The 11,140-nt window shown below is 43.8% G+C and overlaps 1 protein-coding gene across 3 annotated transcripts in view; it reads right to left on the bottom strand.

The window, feature by feature from the left end:
* Nucleotides 1-537: 537 nt before the first annotated feature.
* Nucleotides 538-11,140, bottom strand: part of porb (P450 (cytochrome) oxidoreductase b) — an 18,025-nt gene continuing 7,422 nt past the window's right edge. For 2 of the 3 annotated variants that reach the window (XM_017424031.2, XM_017424032.3), the window contains exons 3-16: nucleotides 8,435-8,483; nucleotides 7,564-7,692; nucleotides 7,118-7,270; nucleotides 6,394-6,518; nucleotides 4,914-5,003; nucleotides 4,674-4,772; nucleotides 4,296-4,412; nucleotides 4,097-4,215; nucleotides 3,643-3,824; nucleotides 3,375-3,524; nucleotides 3,032-3,293; nucleotides 2,590-2,735; nucleotides 2,349-2,434; nucleotides 538-1,884 (exon numbers count right to left, since the gene is read on the bottom strand). In XM_017424031.2, the coding sequence (XP_017279520.1) occupies nucleotides 1,740-1,884; nucleotides 2,349-2,434; nucleotides 2,590-2,735; nucleotides 3,032-3,293; nucleotides 3,375-3,524; nucleotides 3,643-3,824; nucleotides 4,097-4,215; nucleotides 4,296-4,412; nucleotides 4,674-4,772; nucleotides 4,914-5,003; nucleotides 6,394-6,518; nucleotides 7,118-7,270; nucleotides 7,564-7,692; nucleotides 8,435-8,483 (1,852 nt within the window). In that variant the 3' untranslated portion in view covers nucleotides 538-1,739. Of the gene's footprint in view, nucleotides 1,885-2,348; nucleotides 2,435-2,589; nucleotides 2,736-3,031; nucleotides 3,294-3,374; nucleotides 3,525-3,642; nucleotides 3,825-4,096; nucleotides 4,216-4,295; nucleotides 4,413-4,673; nucleotides 4,773-4,913; nucleotides 5,004-6,393; nucleotides 6,519-7,117; nucleotides 7,271-7,563; nucleotides 7,693-8,434; nucleotides 8,484-10,987; nucleotides 11,135-11,140 lie in introns of those variants that run through there. The other variant, XM_017424034.3, reaches the window with a different exon arrangement.

The raw sequence follows: 11,140 nt of genomic DNA on the forward strand, positions 1-11,140 counted from the left end.
AATACATCTTTATAAGTTTGACTTTTAGCTTTTTTTTAAAAACTTTTTAACTTCCGGAGTTGCTGAGAAACATTAACACAGTATACCCCTCCTTAATAATTGCCACAAGCTGCTGTTTCCTTTGCTTTTTGTCATTTTTACATCCAACTCATCTGAACACAAACAGTTTGTAAAACCACCCTGGTCCACGTAGATGCTGCTTTCCAAACTTCTTTTACCCAAATCAAAGTTTTTGCAACAATCCTGCTCCTCTTAAGTCCAGGAGGTTCCACCTGAGACCTATAAACTTATCAGTTTTCTGTTTTTACTCTATTACCTGCTGGGGTTCAGGTTTGATGCATTTGCAGGAAATCAGGCCTTATTTAAAAACACACTAAAAGGTATAAGAACAGACAGACTATTGAATTAATTTCTGTATTTACTACGATGTTTGCAGGACTTTTAAACTCGGATCAGGATTTGCTTCAAAAACCATCTTATGTGTTTGCAGCTGTGAAACCCACTGTTTACATGAATAAAAAAAATAAAAACATCAAACTCAACAAATTAGTCCAATTTTATTCATTAAAAAAAAAAATTTTTACCTCCATACAAATCATTACATTTTAAAGCATGACGTAAAAAGTGACAGCGTCGGGTAAAGTGTCTCAGAAGAGTTTAGTTTTCTATGAAAATGTAAGCAGGGAAGAAAATACAAACATTACAGAGTGAACCATCGTGGTTTCGGATGCTTTATACATAAGGCAGTGTTAAAAAGGCACAGGCTGCACTTCAGCTGGTTAAACCCCGCCCACCCCGCCCCGCGCCCAAACGCGACTCAGAGGAGCGCCGATGGATGCTAGAAAACAGAACGTGTACAGATGGGTAGGTTATTTTTTTAAAATGCATTTAGACTAAACAAACAGAAAACAAAGGAATAAAACAGATGTGGTCATATGAGAATAAAAATCTCTGCTCCTCTGCTGTCAGATACATTTCAGAGGCCGCAGTTTGTTTAAAGTGTTTTAAGAACGGGACGTGTTCCTGACAGGCGGATTTTCTTTAAAGGCCACAAAACAGGCTTTAAAACTCACCGACTCTCAGCTTTCTGTCACATGATCATTTCAGTCGAAGCTGCTGTTATTAAGTAAAATGAACCTCAATTAAAACTGTAATAATTGTAATAGTGGTGCCAGTTTGTTAGAAGTTCTTTAAAAATATTTTATACACACTTTAAAGTGCCTTTGAAAGCACTTTTAACCGAGCTCGGGGAGACGCTAAAGGCCGCGGCGCTCTGTGCGAGACGACCTCCTGCTGGGTCAGCCTTCTGTCGTTGAAGTGGTGGGACTCTTCGTTAAAACCTGCAAACTCTCAGAGCCGCAGTCAAACACCCTGATTGAATTATTTATACCGGAGACTCTGAACTGTTCCTGGGAAGCAAGGGGGCCGACCCAGCAGCTCAGACGAGGACCTCGGGGCATTAGCGGTGGTCCGGACACATGATTGCAGATCTCACAGGTAAAACTCACGCATCATATCGGAAATTTGCTAAATGAGACTATAAAAACCGGCTGAGGTAAGATTTGCTTCATGATGCTCTGCTCCCTGCAGCTCTGGTGACCCAGGGGAGAGGCTGAGTTTGTTTTTTTTTTATAGATCAGTCGTGAACATCCCAACTGTAAAATAATAGTAATAAAAAAAAATATATCCGGATCTTTAAAACTACCACGGCTTCAGGCTGGGTGTGACCGGAGGCCTCTTTAACTCCACACGTCCTGTGAGTAGCGTCCCTTGGTCATCAGTTTCTTTACGTAATCTGTGGCCTGGGGGCGAGTCATGCCTCCGACTTCCTCTGCAATCTCGTAGAAAGCTGCCTGCACGTCTTTAGCCATGTTTCGAGCATCACTGGGGGAACAAAAACACAGTTTGGGTTGTTTATGTCTTATCACTTCATTAAAAGTATAATTAGAGTAACTTTAAACCAGGGGTGGTCAATCCTGTACCTCAGGGGCCACCATCCTGCCCGTTTTCCTCGTTTCCCTGCTCCAACACACCTGATTCAGTTGTTAAATCACCTCTTCATGTTTTGCAGAAGCCTGTTAATCACCCACTGATTCAAATCAGGTGTGTTGGAGCAGAGAAACAAGTAAAACATGCAGGATGGTGGCCCTCGAGGACCAAGATTGGACACCCCTGCTTTAAACCATCTGAACTTCAGAGGGAAACACTTTCTTCCACTAGGAGGCACCACGACACTGACGCAATAACTTCAACTAAACGTGACTTAAAAGCGGTGCCGACTGTTGAGCATACATTTATACAAAGGGCTTCATTTTATTTTATTTTATTGCTGAATCTATGTTTATTACCCGCAGATGTAGATGTGGGCGTTGTCCGAGTGAATCAGCTTCCAGAGGTGTTCCTTATTTTTCTTCAGGAGGTGCTGAACGTACACCTGAGTTCAGAGAAACGGAAACAAAAAAAAAAATCAGTGATCAACAACCGTCGCTCTGAATGTTTCGCTGTGTTAAAATGACGACACACAGGCAATCGGATACGTGGAGCGCAGATCTCTGTTACACACTCTCAGATGCGTTCAGACAGCCTCACCTTGTGCTCCTGGTCTCTGGAGAAAGCGACGTTGAGTTGCGTCAGGACGCCGTTCTTTTCCGCCTCCTCCAGCTCCTCCTGGTAAAGGTAGTCCTCGTTTCTGTGCCTGCAGCCGAAAAACATCACCGTCTCTCCAACCTCCTTCCCTGCGAAGAAAACGGCGACAGAGAGTGAGTTTAACAGCATCTGACGGGAGCCAGCGTTGGACACAAACGGTCTCTAAATTAAAACTCATCAACAAAGACGTAGAACCAGAACGGGTGCAGCAGGTCCTGATGTTTTTAAAGAGCCTTTGCTGAACAGCTTGTTCAGTTTTCAAGGGGTTTACACAAGGACAAACAAAAAATAAATAAATAAAAGGGTAAACATGTCTCAAAGTCCTTCACCTCCTCTTCCTCCTCTCATTAGCTCAGACCAACACACACACACACAGTATGAGCACCTTGCTGTTTGAGCCAGCCCCTCTCCTGGACGAAGCCCATGAAGGGAGCGATTCCCGTCCCGGGGCCGACCATGATCACCGGGTTGGAGGCTTTGAACGGCAGGCGGAACTGAGACTTGCGGATGAACATGGGCACGGTGGACTTGTGGCCGTTGACGAGTTTGTTCTTCAGCCAGTTGGTGGCGACTCCCTTGTTGAGGCGGCCCGTCTTGGTCGTGTACTCCACCACCACGGCGCAGATGTGGATGCTGTTGGGGTGAACCTGCGCAACACGCAGAAGTTACTCCGAGGTCGCTCTTCAGAGCACCGTAAAACGTTTATTTATTTAGAAAGTGAGCGTTACTTTAGAGGAGGAGGCGATGGAATAGTAGCGAGCCTGGAGACGAGGCAGCAGCTCGCACAGGTGATCGACGGGAGGCCTCAACGAAGGCATGTCCTCCAAGATGGCGAGGATGTTCCTGCAGGAGTCCAACACCCAACTCTGGTACAGAGACTGCGGGCGGGCAAGAAGGAAATAAAATAATCTGCATTTCTTTCAAATTACCACAATAACAATGAATTAGAAGTAAAAAAAAAAAAAAAAAAAAGTAGTTCTAAATCTCGATGCTCACCTTGCCTTCGGGGGAGGAGGACGCCATCTTCCTCATGTTCTCCTGCTCCTTCGGGTCGGAGGCGTACTGAGCCAGCTCGTACAGGACGTTGGTGCGGGGAGGGTTGGTGATGTCCAGGTAGTGTGTGAGCGCCGTGCGGTACGTGGTGGGACAGGGGAACGGATGCTTCTTGTTGGATTCCTCTGCAAAAACAGATTGACGAGAGATTTGATTAAAAGCTTTCAGCGTTTGATGGTTGAACTAAAGCCGCTCGATTGAAGAAGGAAGTACATCAAATCGCTCTCTCTCAATAACAATTAAAGGACCGCAGTGATATAACGGTATCTAATTCACATGAATCAGAAGAGCTGATGCTGTAAAGTTGAGATACAGAGAGGGTGGGGGTGGGGATTTGTGAGCTTGATGGAGGGACAGGCTTGTGAGGTCAAGGTGCTCCGGCTTGTCAATGCAATACCGTCAAGGTTGTTGAGAGAGATAACCACGTCAAGGTCCACGCCGAGGATCTCTCCCAGCTTGTTCACGAGGGACGAGTCGTTGGTGGGGAAAACAGCCACGTGGTCTCCCGACTCGTATCTGAAACCGCAGAGAGGGACAAAATTAGACTTTGACCGCCATTGATAAAAAATCTGAACATGTCTCCATCACACACACACCTGATCTTGGAGCCCGTTATGTCCAACTCCAGGTGCATAAGATGTCTGTCACCGGCTTTGTTGAGCCTGCGGTTGACGCTGACCGGGGCCAGGAAAGGGTTCTTTGAATCAAACGGCCTGAGGGTAGAGACGATAACAAAGATAAATAGTTACTCCTTTACAAAGAGATGCATAAACATCACTGAATTTTAAAGAAAAAGGAAAAAAATTGCTGAGCTTTAGCTCCTGGATTATTACTAAGAATTAAAGAAAGGTGTTTTAAGTGACCACTAGGGGGCACAAAGTTTCCTTTTTCTTATTTTTATTAAGTGACTTTTAGTAAACTCTGCAGAAGATTATAAATGTGGGTAAAATGTGAGCAGGCGGCGCTCGACTTACGGCTTCTGGACCTCAAAACTCTTCAGCCGGCCAATCTCTCCTGTGAAGACTTTGTTCATGTTGAGGTCAGTGTGAACCTTCAGCTCGTACTGTCGGATGCTGCGAGGCGGAGAGAGAGAGAGATAAACAACACGAAGAGCATCGCATCGTAACAGACTGTAGAAGGTTTAGGGGTTAGTGCAATGAAAATAAAATAACACGCTGTGCAGGAGGATTAAAATCAAACGCTCGTGGACGCACCTCGACTCGTCTCCTGACGCCTCCACGCCAAAGTGCTCGCAGACCGCCGGCCAGAACTGCTCTCTCCAGGAAATGAAGTCCTCCTCGAGGCTGAAACACAAAAACCATGGAGTCTGAGCTACACCTGCTCCTAAAGGATGGTTACTTTAAACACACTACCTTGATTTTATTTTTTTCATTTTACTCTCAACAGCACCACTGTAAACAGCACTTAGTGTGACAATAAATCTGTAAAAAGAGACCACGTCGTTTCCATTCTTATTACCCAATATTTATCAAGTCGACCTTTGATTAACATACCACCAAACATCTGTCTGCTCTGCAGGTTTTTGCAGCACTGAAGGCTGAATATTACAGCTACTACAAGTACATTCATGCTGGTCTAGTAAGGTCATCCTCCTCATATATTATGTCTGTCTGGATGCCTAAAAGTCCTTTATGCAGCTTATCTGTTATTACTTGAAGATAATATTTTCGTATTTGATGACTTGGAGTTCTCTGCTATCTCAGTTATCACAGCGTGATGTTGGAAAACTCAAAAAAAAAATAATAGCCATCTTTTTTTTTATATTGCACTTCTAAGAGGAGCTGCACTTTTTGTCACAACATTTCTTTCACTGTTAGATAGTTGGGTAATGCTGCTAAATAAGTCCTAACCAAGTCAACTAAAGCTGCTCTGAAGCCAAACCATTTCCATGGTCTTGTTTGGAGTGAATAAAAAAGGAACTTTATAGTGTTGACAGCAGTCTATGTTCGACATGACTGTAGTTAAACATTTCTTAAACAGTACATTTAACCAGCTTTTTTTAAAATGTCAGCAAGTGTTGGTTGTATTTATATTCTACGAGCAGAAACAGTTGATAACTCATGTGATTGAAATGTTTCATATCTGTCTTCAGTATCTCCGCTCCCTGAACGTGTCGCAACTTTTGTCCTCAACAATCCCTTGGACATCGCTTTTTACTTCTACTCTGAAGTAAAAAACAGGTGAAATGATGGTTTACAGGACACCGGGTTGTTAAGAGTAACCTTTACCACCATAAAACAAACTAAAAAAATATTTGTACAACGATAAATTAAACTGTTTATAACATTCATGTAGACAGTTATACACGGTTATTCATCTAACTGTGAACAAGCGCTGAAAAGTTCAAGCTTTCCAAGAAAGGTGGGCAATCATGTAATTACCTGTGTGTTTGTTTGTCTGTTAGCAAAATATCTCACGAACCTCTGGATGGATTTTGAAAGGAATCACTGGATGAACGTCTACATCTGCTTAAAGATGGCTGCCACAAACACTAAAACAGCTACAACTGAGGCAACTTTACAGATATCCAGCTACAATTTGATATGGTAGTAGCTGAGCATGATCCTTAACACATTGAGGACTGACAGACTGTATGAGATCGGAGGGCGATGTGCATTCCTTCAGGGAATACCCGTTTCAAATGATTGCAGCCCAGGTTCTCAGATCACTCACTTGCCGTCATCATCTCCTAAACCCAGATCGAAGATACGCTTGGCTCCCAGTTCTTCCAGCCTCTTGTCGACGTACTTTCCCATCGCGTTGTAGTGTTCATACGTCTTGTTTCCCAAAGCAAAGACCTGGAGACAGACAAGGGCACAAATATGAGGAAAATCAGTACGTGGCTTTGCCTCAGGCTTGAGCTAAACGAGAACGTGACAGGTTCATACAGTTCTTTTTAGGTTATTAATCAACATCTGTAGGCCTGAGAAAGACCTAACAGTGCTCAAGAAACTAACAAGAGTCCAACCCAAGCCTGATGTGCTCAGTTTACTCAGCAGAGTCAGACGTGGACGTAAAAAAAAAAAAATGCAGAATGTGGGTTTTAAAGTTTATCCATTGGCTGATAAAACCACCGGAGCGACAACGGAGTTAGCCACGGAGCTGAAACAGTCAGGGCGTGTTCAAGAGGGTTGACGTCATCACACGAGGGGTTTGACGTTGCGATGACGTGGGATTTATAAGCATGAACGGTCAGAATCGAATCATTTTACAATAAGACGATGGCTGAAAGTGAGATCTATGATTTTAAGTTTCCAGATGAAAATGTAATATCCAGTTTTGTTGTTTAAATCCATTGCACAAAGCAGAAGCTATTCTGTCTATGTGTATATATATATATATATATATATATATATATATTTTACAGCCTCACTATCACACACACACACAGACTCACAGTGAAGTTCAGCCCAGAGAGGTCCTCATCATCATTCTCCTGCAGCCAGTCGTAGAAGTCCTGGGCGTTATCGGTCGGGTCTCCTTCTCCGTAAGTGGCCATGCAAAAGATGGCCAGGGAGTTCTCGATCTCAGACAGACGGGACAGTTCCCCCTGTCAACAGGAAGAACGGCTTTAAAGTCGGCAGAAAGCAAACGGCATGAAGTCCACTTGATGAAGGCCTACACAGAGATGTCAGATGTTTAAGACTTAAGACTAAAAAAAAAACATTAAAACATGAGTGATACGAGTGAAAATAATATATCTTAGCAAAGTCTAACATGAATTTGTTGTAGACAACTGAGATCGGACGCGTTTAGCGTTGCAGTGTTTAGGAAAAATTAGAGCTGGTGTTCATTTGACAGTAATATCGCGGCATGTAAATCCTCCCCACTGCTGTAAATTACCATGGTGTACTCTTCCGGATCAGCAGCCATTCCTTTCATGCCGTAGCGTTGAGCATCTTTGGCCAGTCTGTTGGCAAATTCCTCACCTGTGCCCGTCTGAGAGCCGTAGAATACGATGATGTTCTTCCCCTGTTCACACGATCAGAGACAACATTTTGATTTTACATAAATAAAAAAAGCTTTCGTCTATCATAAATACCTAAATCAGCTCTCATGTGTAAACTCTCCTTATTGAAATGCACAAGAAAAAGAAAAAAAAAAAAATCAAGATTATATTATTTTCCCCCAGACGTGACGTTCTGCCTTTAAGATCTGGAGCAGCTCAGGATGTCAGCACAACTTCGGCTTTACATTTCTCCAACATCACGTTTTAAATAAACCCAGCCTGTGTGCCAATCAGAAAATGTTTCCTCCATTCCTAAAGTGTTGCGACAGCAGCGTCCTGCTGTCTAAACCGCTTCGAACCACATGGTCCGACGCTGATGTCTTTGAAAACAGAGACAGAAATCTCCAGCTGCATGCGGTCCCACCAGCAGGGAAACTATAGTGTTTAATTCACACAGCAATAATAAAAACTACTTTTACGACTTTCTGGATGTTGGTTTTTCAGCTCAGAGTCGAGCGGACGCATCCATCCACATCTAAACCATCTAAAGTCGAATAAACAGATAACGGTGGGGAAAACAATGGAGGTTAATCAATACCTGGGAAGGGCCACAGTTTAATTACATTCTTTTAAAATGACCCCTTAACCCTGAAGTGGTAGTTCATGGGTCACGGAAAACATCGACTGGGTTAAAGTCAGTTTAAAAAGGGACAGAAGCGGAAAGGATGGGAAAGATTAGGTGATCAAATAAAGAGCGCCACTCACGGTTTTCTTCATTTTCTCGATGAAACTCGTCTCTCGTGTGGTGGGGGCTCTGAAAGAAAGGAAAGATAAATTTAAAATAAAAAAAAAAAAAAAAAAAGGTACATTGCTGTTTTTTTTAGTGACCAATTAGATGGACGGCAAACAAAGTCTGTGTTGTGATCTGCAGGAGCAAGAGGTCGACCCGCCTGTTGGTTTTAGATCAAACGGGTCGACGGGTTTACCTTTTACCAGCTAACCCTGCCTCGGGAGGGCGGGGGGGACGACGGGGCACGAAAGTTCAGCGCGAAGCCATTAAAACCAGCAGGGTTTTGGTTTGCCGTGAAGACGATAAAGATTTCCTCGAAAAGGACGAGCTGCACAGCGAGCAGCAGTGAGACAGGAGCGGGTCCAGCTGTCCTATAATGGTTAACGACTTAATTATATCATTGTTAGCGAGGAGGAAGTGATTAAATCTTTGTGGGTTGGAGCTCGTAGGTATAATCAGACAAATCTCTTGGCAATAAAAACAATGTAAACAGGATCAGCACAGTAAGAAGAAAAGAGCACAGAAAGGAGCGCAGGAAGCTCGATCCATTATGGAGACAAATAAAAGGTGACGCTGCTTCACTGAGCATCAAAGCCCCGAGCAGACACCTGCGCGTCTGCCTCCGATGATAAAAGAATACAGAGACAGTGTCTTCAGTCATAACATACGCACAAAGGAGTACGTTTGCTGTGAAACACGAGCACCGAACCGCTGAGCTGTCACTGAAGCTCGGTAATGATAAGAAAATGTTGGATTTGACAAGATTCATAAACGGCTCGGTGCGAGATTAGAGTCTAATCGAAGTAAAATAACAAAACAGCTGGGTGATCCAGTCCTGACAGGTCCAGCTGGGTCTGACTCAGACCCAACGCCCCACAGTTACTCAACAGGGACGGTTCTCCGGGTACCTCCAGTAACCTGCAGCCAGGTTACCAGAGTTCATCATCGTTTCTGCAGTTCAGACACGCGAGTTAAGACCCTTAGACCTGACTCCTCACGTTTGTGTTTTAATAAAAAAACAAATGATATCTGGTTGGAAGATATGCTGAAAAGTTTTAATGAGGGAGTTCTTTAAAGAAAAATGGGAAAAAATGATCAATTTTTATTCATCTCTAAGCTGTTCTTCTGTTTGAGAAGCTGATTTCTCCTCAGTAATTGACTGAAAACAGATCAGTCAACAGCAGGCGTGGGCAATCCTGGTCCTCGAGGGCCACCATCCTGCATGTTTTACTTGTTTCTCTGCTCCAACACACCTGATTTGAATCAATGGGTGATTAACAGGCTTCTGCAGAACATGAAGAGGTCATTTAACCACTGGAATGGAAGTTTCTGCACACATCTATGATAAAGTTAAAGATAGAGCTGCGCAATATGTCCAAAATTTATTATGATTAAATTATCAGAGCTACCTCAAGACAGCCTTGGATTGCAATAAATCATAGGCTGTTAGATTTTAAATACCAGTTCTCCGTGTTAATAATATATTTGGTTATTCCAACGGACTCACTGGCCTTGTTGTCCACACCTGGTTTAGATGATGGAGATAACAGAGGAGAAAATGAGGAAAATGTGAGTTTATCGCAACCGATTTCGTCATCGCTATATTAAACAATCGCACGTTTGTCCAATGTCATGAAGCCCTAATTCTAGATTTATCTCAACATGTAGTTATGATAAAATCAGAAGCAGGAAAATATTAATGCGTTTTCCGGTCTCCTTTTCTTGATTTGCTGCAAATGACAAATCACCAAGCGTAGGTGTTGCATCATGTTTCGTGTCACTCTGAGAATCCCCCCAGCCGTCTGCACCCTGTGTGAACTGGGAAACCTGGACCGAGTTCAGACTCTCAGGCATCTGCACCGACAGCTACTTCAGTTTTATCGCCCCACCCCTCCCTTCAGCCGCGCTGAAACGGTGAAACAACAAACTTCATTCCAAGAAAGCTTAATGAGTCCAATGAAATTAAGTTGGAAGTGCGCGCGCACGGCCGGAGTGGAAAACGATTAGGTTTGAAAAAAGAAAAAGGAGGAAAGTGGAAGATCGAGTTATACCATAATGTGATTTTTGTTTGCAGACACAGATTTTTATCTGTTGTGTAACTTCTGGAGAGCACTGCATGCGTTTTACACCGTAATCCTGTTAGGTCGAGACCAGTGATTCCCAACTCCAGTCCTCGAGGAATACTATCCCGCATGTTTTAGTTGTTTGTCTGCTCCTCAGCAGGTCTTCAAGTTCTGCAGAAGCCTGTTAATGACTCACTCACTCAAATCAGATCAGGTGTGTCAAAGCAGAGAAACGACTAAAACATGCAGGGATGGTGTTCCTCAACGACTGGAGTTGGGAATCACTGGTGTAGACTGGTGATGAAATTTGGTTTAGTGCAGCGCTTTTGTTAGAAACAGTTTAACCGAGCTGGATATTTAAAGTTCTGAGTCTGAGCCGTGCTACGAAACTATGCTGCAGAGTTGAGCAGCAAACCTTGGGGACTATTCTACGCCTGGCGGCCGTAAATCAAGCGGCGTACTGACCTCTCGGCAGCATCTCTCCTGTCCTCTGGCAGCGAGAAGACGCAGCCCATGTCACGCAGCCCCCTTTAGCCCCAACACTTCAACCAGCGCCGCTGTCAAGGCCAAGCCGGGAGCCGCCACGCTCAAAATCCAAACAAGCCCTCCGAAAGCGAG

The sequence above is a fragment of the Kryptolebias marmoratus genome, linkage group LG2, assembly GCF_001649575.2.
Source record: "Kryptolebias marmoratus isolate JLee-2015 linkage group LG2, ASM164957v2, whole genome shotgun sequence".
Classification (NCBI taxonomy): Eukaryota; Metazoa; Chordata; class Actinopteri; order Cyprinodontiformes; family Rivulidae; genus Kryptolebias; species Kryptolebias marmoratus.